The 22,370-nt window shown below is 43.5% G+C and overlaps 2 protein-coding genes across 2 annotated transcripts; one reads left to right on the top strand and one right to left on the bottom strand.

Moving 5' to 3' along the window:
- Positions 1 to 1,652: 1,652 nt before the first annotated feature.
- ANKS4B (ankyrin repeat and sterile alpha motif domain containing 4B) lies at positions 1,653 to 7,016 on the bottom strand. The gene is made up of 2 exons (XM_063345284.1): positions 6,789 to 7,016; positions 1,653 to 3,370 (listed from the first exon to the last, which is right to left on the bottom strand). Exons 1-2 carry the CDS (start codon positions 6,950 to 6,952, stop codon positions 2,296 to 2,298), a joined length of 1,239 nt encoding a protein of 412 aa, XP_063201354.1. The 5' UTR covers positions 6,953 to 7,016; the 3' UTR covers positions 1,653 to 2,295.
- Positions 7,017 to 13,312: 6,296 nt separating this feature from the next.
- On the top strand, positions 13,313 to 19,273 carry ZP2 (zona pellucida glycoprotein 2). The gene is made up of 18 exons (XM_063344104.1): positions 13,313 to 13,359; positions 13,438 to 13,511; positions 13,674 to 13,757; positions 13,845 to 13,939; positions 14,757 to 14,915; positions 15,274 to 15,318; positions 15,584 to 15,748; positions 16,117 to 16,213; positions 16,296 to 16,477; positions 16,893 to 17,022; positions 17,206 to 17,387; positions 17,473 to 17,564; positions 17,652 to 17,776; positions 18,039 to 18,228; positions 18,554 to 18,689; positions 18,773 to 18,869; positions 18,956 to 19,042; positions 19,128 to 19,273. The coding sequence occupies exons 1-18, from the start codon at positions 13,313 to 13,315 to the stop codon at positions 19,271 to 19,273; spliced, it is 2,133 nt and encodes a 710-aa protein (XP_063200174.1).
- The last annotated feature ends 3,097 nt before the right edge of the window (positions 19,274 to 22,370 follow it).

The raw sequence follows: 22,370 nt of genomic DNA, 5'->3' as shown, positions 1-22,370 counted from the left end.
ATGTGAGTGTTCCTTTTTATTATTTTTTTTTCTCCCAATTTTTCTACATGGCTATTTCATACCCAAGGCCCATTTCCAGGACCACCCTGCAAGAAAAGGACTATCACTATTGCACTGGGTTTTGGTTGTTTTTTTTTAATTTATTTAATTTAAAAGGGGGTGTGTATATATAATCTTTTTTTTTTTTTATTCAGTTAACTAAAAGTAAGTGGCATGTGCAGCCCTCTGGGGCTTCTTATTCAGTCTCAGGATGCAGTTCCCTTCACCAAGGACAAGGAACTCCTTCCCATGGATCTTGTGCTGTATCCGCTGGCTCCATAGAGTTCCTGTGGATACTTTAGGACATGCTGGATGCTTGTGACAACCAAGTCAATCAGTTTATGTGCAGGTGGTCTGTGCCATTACCTCTGGTTCTCAGAGGCTGCAGCAGTCAGGCAGATTTACAGATGAGCATGTGAAGGTAGATTTTCAGCGCAACGCAGAGACAGTTGGGGCCTATCATAGGACTGCTGAAGCTGTTCTGTGATAGTGGCAGTTATTGGACAGGTCCTCTGTGGGTGACACCACTCGCTGATGTTTTGGTGGTGTGTTGTGGGCAGGTCACAAGCATTTGGACAGGTAAAGAATGAGCAAATACATTGGTTATGTGACTGGGAATGATAGGATTTGACCCTTCAAAATCCACTCATTGTATGCCTTCAAATATGTAAGATTCATCATTTCCTTCTTGCTTTGTTAGATGTGTGACTTTCTTAGCTAAAATGAAAACAACACAGCAGGCTAATAATATGGAGTTTGGGGGCATACTGTCTGATTTAATTACTGTGCTAAGCACAGCAGTCGTTTGAGGTTGCACAGAACAGGGCTCTGATGTGACTGCTTGATAGAAGAAAATATCAACCTGCTGAAGTACAAGAATCCAAGGAGGAAAGAATGCAGTATAAAGTCCAGGCAAGAAAAGGAATTATAATATGCAAATCAAAGTAATAAGAAGAAGATGTGGAAAGAAGGAAGCATGGAAAAATAGATTATTAACTAGGATTAGTGTCCACAAATGCAGTATACCCCTAAGGGAAAAATGAGAGCTGACTAATGGAAAGCTATAAAAAGAGATGTAAAGATAAAAGTCTTGCTGCTAATTGTGCTTCTAAAATCTGAGATCTTAGGCAGAGCAAGACTGCTACAAGCATCTTATTAGATTCACAAAACTCAACAGGAGTGATTAATTCATATCAGATAGTGCTGTCTTCCCAAGGGAACAGGCCTGAGAGAGATGAAGGACACCGTGCTGTGAATGCCTCCAGATAGACTGTGAAGAACAGGAGCTTCCACAGAAGCACAGTCTCATTTTCTTTCTCTTTTCATGAGCTGGGTGTGTGTGTTACATGCAATTTTCAGGCTGAGGCTGACAATGACCAACAGAAAACGCTGGGTGGTGAGAGTCCTGGTTTCTGGGACTTGACACGGCAAATGTGCACCCTATAGGAACCAAACTGAGGATATATCAAGACAGACCAAAAATGCTGAAAATAAGATCTCAGCTTCTTTTAGTTAAAAGTATTGCAGTCATGATGCCATTTAGGACATGATGGGTGCTGGCAACTGGGTCTAGTCTAATGAGACAAGAGAAAAGAATATACAATACACCGAAATCTCGTGGCAAGATAGTTCATATATTTTTAAATTAACATCAATACAGTAGCAAAACACTTTACTGACAAGAACAAGAAACTTGCTGTAAATTAGTCTTATTTGCACTCATTCGGAGGCTATTAGAGTCAATAGGCCATAGCTGAAATCAAGATTCAGATACTATTTCTAACGTATCATCAGTACTAGGAAGGGCAGTTTGTAGCAATCTAACAAAAGCAAAAGGAGAAAACTCAAAGCTCTCAAGTTTTGGGAATGCTCTCTGCATTGTGGTTTTGGAGAAGAAGGGAAGGGCTTTGTTAAGGAATGTAGTGTGGCTGGCCTTCACTAATATTTTAAGTTATTCCAACAAGAAGAAATTGGATCCCTATGAATTGTTGAGGGAGAAAGAGGTTTAAATCTATAGCTTTTGTTTTTTAACCATCACATTCTTTCTTTTTGGCAGAATATGCTTGAATTAATATCCTACGCACCACAGCCATCTATGCAGAGAGAAAAGGTTTTGTCCTTGCTGTACGTTCTAAAGTAATTGGTAGCCTCTTTACCTTTTGCTTTAGCAGATGTCCAAAAAGAATTGCATGCTTTTTGGAAAGAGAAAGAGATAATGAACCAGCGTGCAGTTTACAGCAACAGGCGTATGTTAATTTATAAGCAAGTATCTACAGTCTTTCCAGGGTTCTTGAGTGCTTCTTTTCTTTTATTCACGGCATTCAGGACTTTCTTTCTTGGCCCAAGCTCCATCTGAATGCTCTGTAGATCTTCATCAGAACATAGCATCAGGGCATCTAAATCAATTTTTTCTCTCATGAAGACTGGAAGAAACTCATCCAGCATCAGTGATGCCAGAAATACCTCAAGGGGCGTGTTCTCTGCTTCCTCATCATCCCAAATGACTTCTTCTTCGTGCCAAGGGATATCAACACCATTTTCAGCATTATCTTCCCCGCCATTCTCAGCATTTTCATAATGAAAGAGCTCGCTAGACATTTTAAAGCTTATCCCTTCTGTCTCAGAAGACACAGTTCCAGGATTTACATCTGCAGCCAAATTCCTTCCAAATACAATCTTACCAAGACCTGGCCGCTTAAAAATGGAGAGCTGACTGTCATTATCAGAAAAGTTTTTCTCTCCAAGGTCATTCAGTAATTCATCCTCCTCCTTCTCATCAAACAAGTGCATCACAGTTGTCCTACCCCTACCATCCTCTTGGCCATTGCTTTGTGTTTCCTGGCTTCTTGCGCTGTCAGCTGTCTTTTTTGCCTTAAGTTTGAAGGTATCTTTCAGATTTTTCGAGAAAGAATTTGTTGTATTTGAAGCAAAGAGACCAGGCAACTTTACTCTGGAGTGAGTCCCTTGGGAAGAATTTACGGTGCCAACCTTTTCTTTCATATAATTCCGGTTCATTTCATGCTGGTGTTTCTCTTGGCGCTTCTCGCATTCCTTGATTTGTTTCTCCACGTTCCTCTGGGCCTGCGCTTTGAGTTTGGAGACCTTCTTTGGATTCAGTATGTTCTGCTCAGTGGCGGCTTTGTCCAGAATTCGGACACATTCATTGCGATCTCTGCTGGCAGCTGCCTCCAGGGGAGTGCGGAGGTCATTGTCCAGAGCAAAGATGTTGGCACCGAAGTTGATCAAAAAAGAAACACAGTGGATGTGACCATTGCAAGCAGCGTGGTGGAGAGGCGTGTTCCCCCAAATGTCACATTTGTCTGGATCACCTCTGAGAAGGAAAATAGCATACTGTGAGCTGCACGTAGCCAAGCATAGAACTGCAGTGGCATTGAACAGATATTAAACATTTAGTACAGCCCAGTGAAAATGAGTCAGCTTAGCTTCATCCTCTAGAACAGCGCTGCACCTGCTTACACCAGCACCGAGTTTGGCTGCGTGTGAATTAAGCAAGCTTGTTGGGGCTGACTGCGACTGCTTATGGGACTCCCCTAACGGAGCCAGGATACATCCTATGTGCCATCCCAGGGTCTGGCTGTGCTTCCTTTGCTCCCTGCCGGTCTCACCTGCTTCCTGAAATAGGGCAGAAATAAGCAGCCACCCGTGCACAGGCGAGGGGCTGCAGCTCCGACTGCTTTGCTGCTGACAGCTAAAAGTGAGCTCAGGTTTCCACTTAAACTCATTGGAATTTATGGCAAAACTGTTTCAATAGCTTTTGCATGGAATATTTTAAAGACTTTTTTGTGACCCTTCCCTTTTGCATGGCAATATTAGGAGGATTCTTCACTGGCCACAGTGATATGTATTTAATGAGCCCATGCAGTAACTTTTTTGGTATGCAATAGGTAAATTATTAAGAGTAAAGCCCTGATCACACATTTGTCTCCATTGCTATTAGATTAAGCTCAGATAGATGCCGTTGGTTTTCTTCAGCTCTTTTATTCTCCTTAAGCTGCTTTTGCTCATGGGGTTTGAAAAGCAGAAGCTCATTTGAAAATAAAATACCACATACTTTCAATTGAGTTTAAAGCCAGTGAAAAGTATTGCTTTCCTTTTAACTCTTGGACTGACTTCACACTGAACTGCTGCCTGCAGTTGAGAATTGTCTTGAATCTGATCTGGCAGGATCAACATTAGCAGTGGTTCAGAACAGAGCTTGAGTCGTCTGCCACCAATAACCAAGGCAGCCACAGTAGCCCAAAACCTTTAATAGCTTCAGAGCCAGGGACCAAATGTACAAGGAGAATTTATACTCTTGGGGGCTCGAGCATGTCAATGACTTGGAGATCTGTTCTGTGGCAGCTGTACTATGTACATCCTCTCACAAAATCTCCTTCAGGCATTGATCTCTGGCTTTGCGTATCTCTGAAGCAAAGCACAAACATATTTGCCAAATCTGAAAACGCCCTTCAGCCTGAAATGGCACAGGCAGGAGAGAGGTCAGGGGTCCCCACAGAGCTGCTCACAGTGAGAAACAATGGCAAGTCTGAGCGTGCCAGGCTACAAGAGCAGAGGCATTTCTACAAGGAGGTGGCAGCTGAGGATCAAAGTTTCTCCACTTAGACATATGGAAACCACGTGTACATATTTCTGGTTTTGTGGCTCTGCCCTGGGGAACTGCCTGACTGTGGCCGAGCGTGCCAGATTCCTTAATTCCCACATTAGCAAACAGGCTGCATTGTCCTGAGCCTCGGGAGTGCCGGGTCATCTGTCCTCCCCCATGTCCCTTCATAGCTGTTTGTGGTCTCTTTTTCCCCTGGAGCCTGCCAGCCTTTGAGCCTCAAACAATTCACAAACTGGAGAGTCTGTTCCAAGCCCAGTGGGACTTTGGATAAGATTTGACATCTACTTTGGGTTCTCATACAACTCTTTCCCTGCTTTCCCAAGAAAGAGGCTCACACAAAAAGAGCAGATCTACTACTTGGTCTTGCCTTTATTCATGTACCTGCAAAGCAAGCAGAGAAAATGTCTCCTGATGCCTGGGAAGAGAAACTCTTTCAAGATGAAAGGGGTTTATTGTTAGTATTGCTACATTTTCCAAGGGCTGATTGTGTTGCAAGCCTCAGAGTCCTAAAATCTGCAGCCACTCTAAAGAAAACCGTCCTGTATCTCAGTGCCTTTGTCAGGAAACCTCTTCAAGGAAAGGATGAATTTCTTAAAAATAATTATAATACTTTCTCACAATGAAACTTTGACTGACTGCAGAACAGATTGAACATCTTCAAAAATTCAGCTTCTCCCGAGAAAAACAGTGAGACTACAGCCATATCTCTGACAGCCCCAGCCTACTGATTGTGTCAAGAGATCTTGGATTAAAATAGAGGTGAATGCACATGTTTGAAGATTTGGCGGACAATGCTGTCCCAAAGCTGTCCTCTACCAAGAAAAAGAGTTAATAATATATTAAATACAGATACACAGAAATTCTGATCCTTGTGTCATCCGCTGTGACTTCTGTCAGCTTATATGGTAGAAGCCATATTTTTCCCTCAAATTTTGAAAAAAAATTATATTGTTATTTATTCCTTCGCTAGTTGTTCTGTTTTGTAGGTGTTCAGGGACAAACCTTTATTGATTCTAGGTATTTCCTTGGAGCTGCCAATACAAGTTGAAAAACTGTCAATCTATTTTTGCTTCTCCTGAGGACACAGCAATAACCATGCAGTCCAAAGGTCTTTTTTATTGTGTTATTACTGCCACACCTAAGCTCAATGTGCTATAAAGCAAATCTATGAAAACCCTATTTTTATTCCGTATTTTCAATTCTATTTTTAATAAAACTCAGATACATCCAAATAGAGTTATTCAACTTCTCCCTCCAATCTTCTTTAAACTATTATGATTGAAAATACGGTCAACATAATCTTCATCTCAGCCCAGAAAGAACATTTTATTAACTGTATCTCTACACAAGAGTGGATTTTCTTTTATTAGATCTTATTAAAGAATCACAGCTTAAAAGGCAGGCCCCAAGCAAGAGACTACAGAGGGTGGGGAGGTAATTACTGTTTCAATAATACATTTTAAGCACGTAGGACATGTAAGTGATACCAAACAGAAATTACTATTAGAAAATAAACATGTAGAAAACTTATTTTTTTCCAGCTTGCAAATATCATACCCCAACTAGTGGAACAGTATTATCATTTTTAGCATGATGGTAGTTGCTAATACTATAAAAAGCAGAGGAATAACAATTTTAGACGTTACTGTCTTAAAACTATTGGTTGTGACACCTCTGGAAAGCATTAAATCTCCCCCGGTGTCTACTAGCTGTACTTTCAAAGCAAATGGGAGAGATTTTTTGCTAAAAATGTTTCAAACAGTGCATTTCTTTAGAGCCAGTATCAAAGATGTGTTATCACCAAAGGCTGTTGGCCAACTTCTCCTCCATTATAGCAAGGCGAGGTCCCAGGGCCCTGCTCCCACTAACTGCTCCCTGCAGATTCCATACACAAGACAATCTCACTGATGTCGATGTGGCTTCACCGACCGCACGTACAGACCTGCTCACAGGTTCTGAGCCTAAGCCATTGTGAATGAGGGGAAACAATTCTTGGCAATGCAGTGCAAGAAATGACTGTGATTTTCAGCCTTTTGGATCTGAGGTTATTGGGGCATAAGAAAAATGACACACTAATTATAGTTTTAAGCCACAAGCTTTAAGCAATGGAGGCTGATTGACTTACCCTCTCCGGCATATGACTTCCAGAGCTTCTAGATACCCGTGGTATGCTGCCAGAAGGGTGGGCGTCATCCCATCTTCATCTGAAGTATTGAGGTCTTTCCTAGTGGCTTCTTTCAAGAGGTCCAAATTGCCATCGGCAGCTGCTTTGTGATACCTACTTGACATTTTCAGTAACTTCTGGTTTCCCAAGGCAGCTCTGAACAATATTCACACTGTACAGTCACCTTTCCATTACAGGGATAGTTCATTAATGATTACAAGTTAAGACGTCCCCGTGAGGATGGAAATGAGGAGGCAAAGTCCATCCTAGCAGTCAACTTATCTGGAGCTCTGCATAGGTAATAGGGCAATGGTATGGTGAATGCTTTCATTTTCCGGAAGGTGGCTGTGCTGTTTACATTTGTTGAGTATTTGACTACCTAAACGTAGAGGCGATTCATTCATCTTCTCTGTGTCTTTGCCTAGCTGTTCTGGGAAAACTTCAAAAGGACCTTGAACTTCAAAAAAATCTTCAAAAAGCCATGAATGTCAGTAGGACCAGATTTCACCCTAAGTAATAAAGTATCGCTGAGTTTTGATAGGATGAAATGCGTAATCAGTTACCTTTACTGGTGAAGTCCTTTGTAACCTATTGCTTACTGGGTCACTGCATTTACAAACAGGACTCTCCCCTGCCAAACCAGGCACATCCATGAAGCTGTTTCGTGCAGACTGATGTGTGTATGGGAATGGGCCTGTTGGGACCAGGGTGGTATTCGGATAAAACTGCCAGCAGGTCCACATGTCACAGCAGGCAAAACCACAGCCTAGCATGTGATCCTTTTAACTGCAAATCACATTCCATCAGAGAATCTTAAGGCACTTGGTGAATATGCTGTCATCTAACAGGTATTGTAATCTCTGTTTTAGATACAAAAATTGTGCAGGATTTCCACAGGATAGCACAGGGAACTCAAGAAATGGAAACATGATGGGCCTGCACCCACTGCCCCAGCTTGGGAACTGTCGTCCTTGCCTGGGAACAGGTGGGTCCAGTTCCCATCTTCACGTAACCACTTCTTGCTTTAGATGTTATTTCTCCTGATTTCAGTGTCATTAAGGGCTACCTCTACAAGTAGAAGCTTATAGAATTAGACCGTAATTCTGATTTTCAGGTTCAAAAGAGTTACTAAGAGAAAACCATGTAAAAGGTTAGTTTTAAAACAGTACCTGAGAAAACATCAGTAAGAGACTATATGCTGCGTAATAAAATGCTGCAAGCTATCTGTTATTCTCATCACATTCACAACAGGTGCCAGATAAATGTTACTTTGTCAAGCTGTTTTCTATGACTAACTGAATTAATGTGTGTCTTAGAGAATCCGCCCTCAGCAATTAGCAGTGAGGTTTTGTTGCTTATTATGCCCATGTTACAGAAGCAGTAGCAATTGCAAACCAACTCATTGTCCAGAGCTGTTGCAATTACTGAATGGAGTGCCACCTCATTTACTTCCCATAATGCTACCCATGTAATACACCGGAGACCTCTCCAAATGGGCTTTCTCTCTTAATTATTTTCTCAGACGGGGATTGAAGATCTCTTCAGGAACAAACTTGTACCAATGTTTTCCTCCATGAGAACAAGGAGAGTCGGTCAGATCCTGTGACAGGTTTGAATTTTGAATAAACAAGTCTAGGTAGGAGTAAACTAAAGCCCCAGATTTCCTTCATGTCATCTACAGACACAGCCATCCCTGGTGCTATCCTGCCATCTCAGGGCAGTGAGGAAGGCTGTGCTTCACCGAGGCCACTTCCATCCCTGGTTTTTACCCTCAGCCCTTTTTCAAGTTCCTTGCAATTAATACTTATCTAATAGGAAATGCAGTCCTTTATTCCGTTTTCTATTTAACCGGGCTCAGCACCGAGTGAAATTTACAGCTACTAGAAGAAACTACCTGCTGCATAAGACAGGTAATACACGTATACTTTTTTATGTATCTATTAGATTAGCTGTTTCTTGATGCCATTGAATTTTATTTCCTTTACTGTAAGGAAGCGTAAGCTTTTTTACTCTCAAGAACACTAAGACACATACTGCATATACCACCAGTGCCTGGTAGAAGAGAGGAGACAGCTTTTTTCTTGTACATTGACATTTGCATTGTTAGCTACACCCATGAAAGTGAGTTGATGGCAAAAGAGACCTTTCCATTTTTCAAGATTATGGATTTCTGCCACAGAAGTACACTCATTTGCTTTTCTGCTAATTAATTCTGTAATTCAGCACACAAAGTGTTGATCTCAGAGTGATTTTTATCATCCAGCATCTGAAAATATTGATTTTAAAAGAAAGTTACTCTGTATGATGCTAAGTGGGAAACTATTATTCCAAGACTTAATTAGAGGTAAAGCAAAACCTACGTCAATTGGAGAGAAGCTCTGGGACTTTGCAAGCTTTAGTGTTATATCACAAAAGCGGGCATCACAAAAAAGAAAGAAAAAAGAAAAGACCAAACAAAATCTCCATCTGTTTCTAAACTCCTGGTATTTGTTCATCTTTGTCCCATCCAAAAAGCCCAACTTAAAATGCGATAAATGATTCAACATGAACTGAGCTAAATTTCTCAGCCTGAATGGAGATTTTTCTTTTGAGACCAAAGCTCAAAATTGTGAACTTTTTAAACTCCCTGAGTAGTTAGAATGAAGCTTTTCTTTTTGGGTTTGAAAAGAACTTCAAAACCATTCCACTTCCAATAGAAATGTCTTACCAGGCTCAGGAGAAACTCTGTTGTGATGGTACGTGGTGTTGTAAGCTAATTAATTATTTAACTAGCAGTTTTGATTTGTTACTGGATTTTGCTATGTTTCTGATTATGGCTCTATTTTTTTAAGAACTATCTTAACTAAAATATTACCAGTTATACAAACAATTTAGATTAAAAGACTACAGCACCATTAGTTGTGTTGTTCTAGATAACTCAGTGCCTGGTCCGAACAGCGATGTTGTTGTGCCATCTGTTTTGCATGAGGCATTATCCAGCACAACATTTCCTCATTGCAATTTTTATAAGCACCAGACGTGGTATGGTAAAGGCCATACAGGGGAGGCAAGTAAGTCTCTGCTTGTGTAATGAGATCCTTGGAACTAATGGGCTTAGAGAAGAATGAAATTAGTCACATGGAGTAATTGTGGCTACACAATTCAGAGATGACGACAACATTTAAACAACAATAAAAGCTTATTTCTTCACTACTTAGACATGCAAAACTGCTGTGCCCAAGGACACTATTGCTCGATGTCCCCTTCAGCAGCAAGTTCCCACAGTGAGGTTGAGTGTGACCCACGCCGGTGCTGCCCAAGACCCATTCTGATATGATCTTTGTTCAGGTGTAACCATGCTCAAATCAGGGGTCCATGGCCAGCCCTCACAGTCTGCCTGCACACATCATTTCAAGAGCGAGGACCTAATCAATAGGGGAAGGTACTTAAGATTGAAAGGCAATAAAGCCAACTGTACCAAAGCCCTGTCTCTCCTCACATGCACACCTCGACGCCTGGCCATGCCGGGCATGTAAAAGCAGACCGGGGGACTTTTGTAGGGCTGTATTAGCTTTGTGTGTCATGGTTTTGGTAGTGGGGGTGCTACAGGGGTGGCTTCTGTGAGAAGCTGCTAGAAGCTTCGCTCATGCCTGATAGAGCCAATGCCAGCCAGCTCCAAGACAGACCCGCCACTGGCCAATGCCAAGCCCATCAGTTATGGTGGTAGCACCTCTGGGATAACATAGTTAACAAGGGAAAAAAAGCAACCGGGTGGCAGCAGTCAGAAGAGCAGAGTGAGAATATGTGGGAGAAACAATCCTGCAGACACCAAGGCCAGAGGAGAAGGCAGGGGAAGAGACGGTCCAGGTGCTGGAGCAGAGATGCCCCTACAGCTCGTGGTGAAGACCATGGTGAGGCAGGCTGTGCCCCTGCAGCCCATGGAGGTCCATGGTGGAGCAGATACCCTTCTGCAGCCCGTAGAGGACCCCATGCCAGGGCAGGTGGATGCCCAAAGGAGGCTGTGACCCTATGGAAAGCCCATGCTGGAGCAGGCTCCTGGCAGGACCTGTGACTGTGAAGAGGGACCCACGCTGGAGCAGTCTGTTCCTGAAGGACTGCACCCCATGGAAGGGACCCACACTGGAGCAGTTTGTGGAGGACTGTCTCTGGTGGGAGGGACCCCAGGCTGGAGCAGGGAAAGAGCGTGAGGACTTGTCCACCTGAGGAGGAAGAAACGGCAGAGACAGCGTGTGATGAACTGACTGCAACCCCCATTCCCTGTCCCCCTGCACTGCTCAGGGCAGGGAGGTAGAAAACTGGGAGTGAAGTTGAGCCCGGGAATAAGGGAGGGGTAGGGGAAAAGTGTTTTTAGATTTAACTTTTATTTCTCATTTCCCTACTCTGATTGGATTGGTAATAAATTAAATTAATTTTCCCTAAGTTGAATCTGTTTTGCCCATGACGGTAATTGCTGAGTGATCTCTCCCTGTCCTTATTTTGACCCATGAGCCTTTCATTGTATTTTCTCTCCCCTGTCCAGCCAAGGAGGGCAGTGATGGAGCGGCTTTGGTGGGCACCTGGCGTCCAGCCAGGGTCAACCCCCCACAAGGGCTAGAAGCAGTGACGTTATCTATTGTATGGTGTGTAATGCCCCAGTACTCAGGGATGCTCAGCGCTTCTCTGGGGCAGTGCCATTTTTCCCAGAAGGTGGAAAATCAAACAAGTAAAAGGGAAAAGCGGAGGACTGGAAGAGGAGACCTTGCAGGCTTTTTGCAGCAGAAAAAAAAAAAAAAAAAAGCCATGGAGATAGTTTTGTGTTTCAGGGCATGAATTAGCTGTTTACCTGTAACTCAGGCCATAGTTATTGTTACAGGCTCAACAACTCAGACAGGTGCAACTGAATTTTTTGAAAGGAGAAATGGCTGTGCTTTCTCTGTGGCTGGGACAAACTGTTAGTTAAAACCAAGGTAAATAATAATAGATACATAATACGATAAACTTGTGTATGGCTTCAGAGTTTGTTTCATTAGTTTTCTGTATAATCATTGCTTTTGAAAACAATTAACCTGATTATAAAAAAAAGAGAGAGAGAGAAAAAAAGGTACATGACGTATGTTTGTGAATTCAGGAGTCTCTGGGAAGTTAATTTCTTGACAAAGGTTGTCCGCATGCTAATCCTATTCATGGCAAAAGCAAAAGTGCAATTGCTTTTTATGCTACTAACATCAGCTGCTATTTACTCTGGTGTGGTTATGGATCCGAGTTAATGCCAGCTTATTGCTATGAGTGGCGTCGTGCACACTTGGTATCCCCACTTCCATAATAGCTTTAACTCTGCATTTGCCGTGTTCTCACAAGGATGAGTTGAAGAGATGTTTCTCAAGAATGCCCATTTTTAAATTACACTCGTCATCTGCTCTGCCTGTAGGGATCATACTACTTTGCTACACAGCGCGCTGATGGCAATCACATGCTCCGCAGCTACCTGCCTCCACCCATGCAGTTGTCCCATCCGAGTTCCCAGCGATTTGGTACCTACCAGCAATTGACAGACAAGCTCTTTCTCACAACTCTAAATCTTTAAGGGAAATAAGGCTGCTGTCACTTGGGCTGGGAAGCTCTAAAATCTGCTCTAGGCACAGGTCTATAACTGTAAAAAGAAATAAAAATGAATATATTTTACATGAATACATGGTACATTAATATAAAATTTATTATTTCCTGAAGCCCAATTTAACATCCCATTCCTAAATTACTATTCCATAATATTAAATTTCCTTTCTTCCTATGATCTATCTTTTTGCTTTCTCACATCTCAAGAATTCAATTACTTTTAAAAATATGAGTCTTTGGGTCTTGTACAAGTCTGTCTCAATTCAAAAGCATTGGCGAAGCTGAAAGATAACACAAATCAGAGATTTTTTCTTCCCATGCCTCTTTCCCACAGCTTTGAGCAATGTCAGTCCGACCAAAGCCTCCAGAGCACTTCCAGTCTGAAGATCTGATCTAGGACTTCTCTTCCTTAACCTGCCACTTATGTTTTCCACCTAATTAGATCTATATCACTTCAGTACTACGTACAGCATTGCAGATTTGCCCATACATGGGAATAAAATATTCTCAGTTATGTACAAATCTACCAGTGGATTTTAAACTATTAGAAAACCAAAGTGTCACAGAAATCTTTTTAAAAAATGACTGCCAAAAGATGTGCATTTTTCTGTGCAACATCTGACAAGGGAATAAAGGGAGTAAACTAGCACAGCAAGAAAAAAATGCCTTAAAAATAGAAGAAAACAACAACCCATGCCAAAGACTTGGTAACAACTTAAGGTCTCCTGTGAGCCATTCAATTCACAGCAGGGAGAGGGCATCTCAACGAGAAGCAGGTGCAAGCTCTCGGTCCCCCAGGCAGCAGAAAGGCTGCACCTGTGTGGAGCCTGCATCAGGTCCTATATAATCCTCCCCAGGCAGGCAGAGAGCAAGCTTGTGGTGGCAGTGAGGAGATGGGACTTCTTGTGGAGCAGTGGTGTTTGTGCACCTCAAAGATGTGGTGAGTGGACTTGGAGGTGGCGTGGGGAGCTGTGTCCTTTCCTTGCTGCTCTCTTATTTAGTCCTGTTCTTCTTGCAGGTTGCTGCTCCTGTTTGGCTTTTTGCTGCCCTTGGTGCCTTGTGCTGATGGCCTGGAGGATCAGGATCTCTTGGGTAATGAGAGTGGTGTGGACTTTATGTTTGCTTGGAGCTGCTTCCCCTCTGCGTTGGTGTGGAAGGGGTCTCCGGAGCAGGGCTGGCTAGCTGCAGTGATCACAGGGGTGTGTGCCTCCAGGAGGGTGATGGTGGTGCTGACTTTGTTTTTTAACTCCGCAGAGAGCGTGACCTGTCATAGGGACAGGATGGCAGTTGAGTTTTCTGGAGAGCTTGGCAACTACTCCTGGCATGTGTGTGTTGTGGGTAGGTATTGCTACTGCCCTGGCCTCTTCAACTGTAGCTTGAAAGCAGCTGCCTGCCTGCAGGGCTAATCTTCCATCTTCTCCCTAGATGTGAGCGGTGAGGAGATGGTGTCCTGCAACTACACTGTGGATTATGAGAGGTTGTTGCTCAGTGTCCTGTTTGTGAACTGTACTAGCCTGGAGGTAAAGGGGTCTCCGTTCTGGGATGGTACTGTGGTGGAGTGTTGGTGTTTTGGGGTTTTTTTTTCCCCCCTCTGGTCAGGACTGGGTTTAATAGTGTTTCTAGTTCTAATTTTCGTCAAGACTAGAAATGCTTAAACTATTCTATAAGAGCAGCTCCTACCAGAAGTAGTAAAATAAAACAAACCAACAAAAAAACCAACCACCAGACTGTTTACTGTGGATTAACCTCCCTCAGATACAGCCATAAATATTGTACTTTTCTGTAAAGGAATTGAGAGTACTTTAAATAACATCTTGTAGGGAAGTGGATCAGGTCCAAGAGTTCCATAGCAGCACTTCATTTACACATGTACATTGATAGAAAAATTAACAATGCATGCTATTTATTGGGGTGGACTAGTAAGTGGGAGACCAACCCAAACTGGCCTCAAAAATAGAGGCTTTACTGGTATCTGTTGCTTTTGGGCATTTGAAATGCCACAAGACTTTTGGTTTTGATACTAACTTGTTTCTTGAACTGCTGACTATCTGGCACTACAGTCTGCAAGTCCTTGAAGGCTTTCTTCTTGACTTCTGCAGTTCTCTTAGTACCTTCTGCTCTTCAACCTAGCCTTGTGTCCCTCCTGTGCACCCCATGCTTTCTTAGAGAACTCATCCTTTTCCATAGAGTGTTTAAAATGACAACTCATTTTGTCCTTGCACTGGTACAAAAAACTAAAACAACTCTGAAGTTAGAGATTAGTCTCAATGGCTTTTAGTTTTCTTCATGCTGCACTGACTACTGCTGCCTTTTTCTAATTAATGTCTCTTTCTGTAGCATGATCAGCATCTGCTAAGATTGAGGCTGATGGCAAATGACACGATGGGAGAGGAGAAGAATGTAACCTACAGCACTCACTGCAATACTGTTCATGCAGATGAAATAATTACTCCTTTCTTTGCTGGTGTAACAAACTGTACAAAAGACTTCATGGCAGTAAGTAGGGGAACGGGAATGCTATAGATCCTGCTTAGAGGTTTTCAAGGCAGGATGGCTGTCTCCTAGAACTGCATGGCTAGGATCTGCAGGAAGACAGGGAAAGGTCAAGCCAGCTTCAGGGAGGTCTGTTGTCTGCATGTCCATCTTGGCATGACCACAAGTTCTTTGAAGAGCTAGTTTGAAAGTGGTCATTAATGATGCACATGGTCTGGCTCTAGCCCTATTATGGGGGAAACTGGGATGTTGGTAACAGCTGTCTGCTTTGGAAAAAACTATTGTGAGATTTCTTCTTAGAAAGCTGTAGAGTTGTGACTGTGGTCTGTTCCTGTGGTCTAACTTTTGTGCTGTGTTCCAGGTTACTTTCCCAAGACTCCTTCTGGGCTTCAATGATGAGCATATGGTATGTGCCTGCTGCCTTGCAAAGGGAGGGTGTGGGAATGCATGACTTCTGGGTCTAAAACGAGTTTGATGTCTCCAAGCTGCAGTAGTTACCTCTTCTGGGGTAATTGCATGTTGTTGGGAAGCTTAATTCTATACTATCCATATAGGGAGCTTGAATGTAAAACCTGCAAGGTGGCAGCCCTACAGGGTGAAGAACTGTAATGCCTTGCTGTTTCTGAGAGGCTATGACTTCCCTTCCTTAGGAAGGATCTCCTGCTTTGCAGGTTCCAGCAACTCTGATGGCCTGGACTCTGTCGATTGATGATGGAACCAGAATACATCAGATGAGCCTTGGGCAAGCCATGCAGCAAGGCTATAACTTTATAGATGACGGCCACAACCTGGTCTTGCAAGTGGCCTTTACTGCTACTGGAGTTGTTTCCTACGAGGTAGGTGAACAAAGAATTGGCACTGAGATGGTGCTACTTTAGCAGAGGCTAGGTAACTCCCTCCTATAGACCTGTGGAAACCTGTGAACTGCCCAGCACTATAAAATGGGGAAGCAGACTGCACCTCAGCAGCACAGCTGACAGGCATCTATGCAAGAGGGATCCCACCTACAGTGTGTCCTGTGAATGTCTGACTGGCAGTCTCATGAGCAGATCCTTTTTGAAAGAGTGTTGAGATGGAAGAAATTGCTGTTGCAAACATGAATAGCAGCAGTCCTGAACTATACATAGTATATGGCCCTGCAGGTTGGTCTTACAATGTATCATGAGCTGAGTACTGTCTAATAGACCTCTGTCATCTTTGTCAGCACAATGATGAGGCACTCTACACTGTGGCACTCAAGCTCACGTATGGCCCTCCTGAACAGAGACTGACTGTGGAGTCAAGAATGCTTTGTGCACCAGGTAATGCATGGAGAAAGTCAGAGCCTGGTCTGCCTCTGCCTTGAGGAAACTGGTGTTATATTTAACAAAGATGTTGTTGCAGGTCCAGCAATCTGTAATGCAACACACATGACTGTAGCCATCCCAGCCTTCCCAGGGACCCTTATGACTGTGGGTGTAGAGAATAAGACCATCCCCATGGACCGGCTTCAGGAAAATGGGATTGCTCTGGACACAAAGAGCGGGGTCAAGCTGCATATTAGCAGGGGAGTCCTGCAGTCCAGGGTGAGTTCTGATCCTCAAGTCACAGGAGCTGGTGTGATCGCAGCTCCTTGGTGCTTAGTGAGAACCAGAGCACAGTAGCTTTGACCTTGGCTAAGCACTTGTCAAGTCAGCCATGTGCCCTGTGGCTGTCTGAGGGCAGTTGTGATTAGGATGAATGTAAACTGACTTTATAATAGATAAGCATCACCCAAAGGTAACTTGGGTTTCATGAAGTCTCTTGGCAAAAACACTGGGAGGTGAAAATATTCCTCTTGGAGTGGGCTGGTATCTGGCATGCCTGGAGCAATGCAAATTAACAAACTAGCTATGGGTGAAGAGCACCATGACCACAGGGCAGGTGAAACACTCTAACACATGTGTGTGTTGAAACAAGCTCTTGTAGTTACACACCAGGAGAGTAACTCTTGTCTTCCAGCTACGTGGGGAGAGCTGCTCAGGACTTCAGTCCTACGTGTCTTCTTTGAAACTGTCTTTTCACTTCCATGGGGAGACTGTGGCAATGGTGATGCACCCAGAGTGCCCCTGTGACCAGCATGCACCAATAGGTAAGTGACTGACTGACGTGGACTCAGCCCATGTGCTGCTCAGATGATAATTGTTTATTGTGGCTTGTTCCTGAGCTAGTCCTTCACAGAAACTGTATCTCTAGCCAGAATAAAACACAACAGCTCTTGCCAGACTGAGCTGTCAATGACTGGCATGACAACTTATGTGAATTTCTGTTACAGCTGCTGTATGCACCCAAGATGGGTACATGGATTTTGAAATACTTGCTGACAGCACTACACCACCGATAGACTTGGATGCACTTAGGCTCAGAGATCCTGCATGCCAGCCAGCCTTTAAATCTTCTTTGAATGACAGGGTTTGGTTTCATGTCCCACTGAATGGATGTGGGACCAGGTATTGGGTAAGTGTGTAAGTGTGTAGCCAGGATTGATGGGGAGGGTTTCATGCATTGGGAATGTCCTCATAATGCTGTTATTTCTCTGCAGTTTGATGGGGAGAAGATTGTTTATGAGAATGAGGTGAGGGCATTATGGACAGACTTTCCGCTGCACAGGATCTCAAGGGACAGTGAACTCAGGTGCACCTGGAAACCTCTTTGGGTATTACTTAGTCCTGGATAACCTATATATGTTCATAAGACTTACCTGCTCCTTCCTTATTACAGACTAACAGTCCTGTGCTCCTTCAGCAATGGTGATGCCTCCCTCTCTATAAGGGTGGACAACCTTCCTCCATTAGCTTCTTCAATGAACCAAGGTCCTCTCTCCTTAGTTCTTCTAAGCTACCCAGGTAAAGCTGACTCTGGGCTCAGGGAAGCAACTGAGCTTGGAGGGTAGAGAATGTATGAGTGAACTGTTCTTGTGCATGGGCTGCTGGTGACCTGATGTGCTTCCTTCCCTCCCACCCATGCTACTTGAGGCAGATGCCTTTAATCTGTGACTCTAGGGCAAACTGCAGCTGGTGGACTGGCTGCTGTTGAAGAGCTCTAGACCAGAGTTTCCTCAGGACTCTTTGTATACTGATTCATCTAATGGGGCTTTGGCTTTTGCAGAGGGCTCATATAGGCATCCGTACCGTGAAGATCAGTACCCAATAGTGAGGTACCTACGGCAGCCCATCTTCCTGGAAGTTCAGGTCCTGAACCGCAATGATCCCAACCTCCATCTGGTATTGGATGACTGCTGGGCAACAGCTTCACAAGATCCAAACTCACTTCCCCAGTGGAATATTGTTGTTGATGGGTGAGTGCCCTGACACAGAAATGAAAGCAATTTTGGCAGCGGGTGGGAGGATTCCCTAATTCTTCCCTCCTCCTCCTTCAGGAAAAGAGCCCCATAATACAAGGGCTTCATTTGAGGTGGCCTTCCAGGTACTGCCTGGGTATGCTGGAACTTCTAGGAGGATGGCGGCACCTCTCTCTAGAGTTCACCTTGAACTCTAGCCTGCTGTTGGTCTGGTTTTTTTTTTTTTTTTTAAAAAGGCAAAAAAAAACCAAACCCTGCAACCAAACCAACACCCAAACCTTCTCCACCCTGCTGTTCAGACTTCCTTCTTATCTATTGACAGGTGTGAGTACAAACTGGACAGCTACAGGACTGTGTTTCATCCTGTGGGGCATGGTGTCAGCTATGCTAACTATCGCCAAAGGCTGGAAGTGAAGACTTTTGCCTTTGTCTCTGGTGACAAAGCCCTCCCTGGCCTAGTAGGTGACATACTCCTATTTAGAGCAGTAAGTAGGAGCAGTTATTGTCTCAAAGTGAATGGACCTCTCATTCTCTGTCCCAGGTATACTTCCATTGCAGCGTTCTGATTTGTGACCGTTTCCAGCCAGACTCCCCTCTGTGTATGACAAGATGCCCTAGGCCATCTAGAAGCAAGCGAGGTAATGTCTAAACAAATATTAGGTTGTAGTGATCCAAGATATCCCACTGTACTATGGGGTTCACCTTTACTACGCTACTGTTGTAGAGAGCAGGGTGCCAGGTGTGAACTCTGCAGTGGCGAGCTTGTGGGGTCCTGTCCTCCTTGTGCCAGAAAGATGGTCTGCAACCCAAGGTACTAAGACAGTGTGGTGCTAATGTATGTTGCTGAACCTTAGTGAAGAGCTGTCTCTCTAACTACCTTTCTGCTTGCTTTGTAGGGAGCACTCCCTTGAGCAAGGAGGTATGGGCTGGTATTACAATGACTGCTGCTGCTATTCTCTCTCTGGTGGCCACAATGCTACTATTTTTGGCTCTTCTTAAATGCCTAAAGAGAAGAGCATCCATGGTAAACATGGTATGCTAGTGTATCTTTTACAAATAAACTTGGAGTAGAAATGTGACTGCAAAAGTCTCTTGGATGAGTTGTGTGGCTCTGGAGTTGTTGCTGTATAGCATTCAAGGAACTAGACTGGACACAGATGGATGTCCACCTTGCTGAGCAGTGGCAGTGTTCTCAATGTCTTTGGTCAGAGTGCTCCAGCTGAAACTAGAACTGAAACTTTTAAAAGCTGCTTCTTTTTGAGTAAGACTCAAGTGACAATGGCAGCTTCCCCTATGCTGGATAGTTTCTTTCCTCCTTAGTTCCTATTATGGGGTGACTGAGAGGGTACTAATTTCTTATTATAAGTCAGTTCCCACAGTATTAGAAGATTCCATAGAGCTCTTCTGCCCTTTCGTAGGATTGCAGAAGAGGATTTAACTGAAGAAAAATATTAGTTCAAGCTAAAGCAGTGCTCCTTAACAAGAGTGCGGTTAACTTGTCGTGTTAAGGCCTAATGTTGGTAACTCAGCATCTAGACTCTTTACAGCAGTAACCAAATACTCAGTATGATTTTACTGCTAGTTTAGCTGAGGTTGTATAGAAACAAGCAGTGTTTCATTACACCTGCCCTGCAGAACCAAAGCCCAGCTGTGAATTGTACTTCATGCTAGTTGTCGAGATGACAAACTCTAGATTCAATCTTGGGTGAACCTCAGGCTCTAACGGGGGTGCACAGTAGCTGTTCAGTGAATGCTCTGTGACTTAAGTAAAAGTATGCTGAGATACATGTCCCAGGTAGTAGCTTTGTGCTCTACTGGCTAGAGATCAGTCTGTAGCAGTACTCAATGCCCCACTGCTCTTCAAGGTAGAAGTAAAGTCAGTCATAATTTCACTTGGTTCTGGCTTGTCATAATGAAGCCTCCGCATTGCAGGAGTGGGGAGTGCGAGGTGTAGGCTATAGCCTGTAACCAGCCTTAAGCTCACCAATAGTGAAAGTGGAATTGAATCAACTAACTATAAAAGACAAGTAAGAGTCTCTCTTGCTGAGACTCTTCAAGACCAAGACAGCTGCCACATCAGTGATTTCAGTCTGTTAACGTGCATGGCTCTGCTGTTGCTTTTCCGCTTAAAACATGTTCAGGAAGTGTCCTTTGGCACAGGCTGATGTGCTTTAGCCTATGGAGGCTTGGAAATGTTTAGTTGCCTGAAACTCAAGCTCAGTTTCAATGTATAAAATGAACTTCCGCATAAGGGAAACTTGAGGGCAACACTGAGGTGATTACAGAGGACTTGGCCGATAGAGATGGGAAATGTCCTGTTATCTGTATAGCTTTAGGTATGCTGTTTCTAACAATAGCAAAACCCTTTGGAGTAGTGTGTGACTTATTTTTAACTTAGTTTCATGCCTCACTGCTACAGGGAGGACTAAATGTGGTAGAACAAACTGTCCTAGAATAATTTTATCTCTAATAAACTTATCTCTAGGACTAGAAAGTGACCATGTAAAAGTAGCTTCTTAATCTGCTTGTTTTGTGCCTTCAAACTGGCTTCAGTGCCCTAGCTTTGTGTTCCTGAGGAGCTGAAGACTGTAATATGGCTTTAAGTTCACTGGCTGATTTTTAACTATGCTTGAGTCAAAGATCACGAGCTGCTTGAGCCTGAATCATGCTCAGCAGTGGTATGTTAAACCCCTGTCTGTTCAGCTGTGGTCTGGGGCTGCCCTTCTGTAGTTCGGGATTAAAAGCCCTGTTCTCCTTTGCTCTGGTGCTGCTGTTGAGCACAGCGGCCCTCCCTCCCCAGTGGCCATGCTTGCCTTGTGTTGGACTGCTGTGGCTGCACCAGTTACCCCTTAGACAGCCAACAGCCCACCTGGGGAATGGGCGCCCAAAGGAGATGGACCTGTAGCTAGTGATAGCCTAGTCTAGTCCTCTCATACTGAATGGCAGCTTCAGGATCTCTAGTCATCTCACTAACCAGCGGGTGCTTGGTATCTGCTTCTCTCTAATCGGTACTAAGCTCTTGAAATAAATTATCTTGTGCTGCAAATGTGCCAGCTGACTGCTACCTTCTATTCTGTTGCAGTTAGCAGTGGTTTCTGTTGTTTGGCCATCTCTACCTTTGTAGGTCTGGTCCTTGTTTTGAGATATATTGCAGTTAGTAATGTATCTTACAAGGCCTCTTTTTAACGCCTTATCTTCTTGTTCTGTTTCCCATAGACCAATTAGTGGCTTATTTTTGGAGATTCCAGCAGTTGATAACAAAACCAAGAACACCTCTCTGAAGTAGGAAAATCTCACCTTTACCAGAACAGATCTTGTATTCTGCTGTTGCTTCAGCAGCTTATAAATGAGGTGTCTGGGTAAAAGCTAAGTTCTCCCAGCTGGCTCAGTTTAAAGGGAGGTACAACAGTCCCCAGTATCACCTTGCTCTCCACCTGTAAGCCTCAAAACTTCCCTACAAGAAAGGCAATACAGTTACTAGTGTTTTTAGGGGAAGAGGGAGCCTCATCTTGATTATAGATAAGCAAATGCATTTTTAGGCTTGGAGTTTGGAGGTTGAAGCTCAGGCTTCTTGAGCCCTTACCTAATGCTTTTTATTCTGCTAGATCATACTGTTTTGCAGTAGTGGTCAGCCAGGGATAACGGGGTGCTTCTGAAAAACAACCGAGGCCCTGTCTAAGAGGATCATGAATTGGTTTGTTGGTCATTACTAACAAATTGTTTCTGGTTCTACTACTCTCTTAGTCTCTCTATCATCTTTCATGATAAATACTTAAGGCCAATCATAGATTGTAGAGAAATAACGTATCTCTGTTTGCTGAATCCATTTCAGGTTTGTTGTTTTTACTTGTGGCTTTCCACTACCTGTCAGGGTAGAGAGCATTCCGTACAGCATTCCTACTGTTAATTATTTATGTCTATCATGTATTCCCTCTCCTGCATCTATTTGTGAAGCTGAATACTGCTGGTTCTCTTAGTATCTCCTCACTGGAGATTTGCCTTTAATGATGACTACAATACTGAATTTCCTGAGTCTTTGTTCTGAAATCTTCCATTGTTGTGTTACATCCTTGTTGGATTTTGCAGTCAATTTACTTTAAGAAATGCTTATCAAATGCTTTTGTTCACAATTTTTACTC

Source organism: Chroicocephalus ridibundus, chromosome 8, assembly GCF_963924245.1.
Source record: "Chroicocephalus ridibundus chromosome 8, bChrRid1.1, whole genome shotgun sequence".
NCBI classification, from domain to species: domain Eukaryota; kingdom Metazoa; phylum Chordata; class Aves; order Charadriiformes; family Laridae; genus Chroicocephalus; species Chroicocephalus ridibundus.
This window is presented reverse-complemented; position numbering and strand designations above follow the sequence as displayed.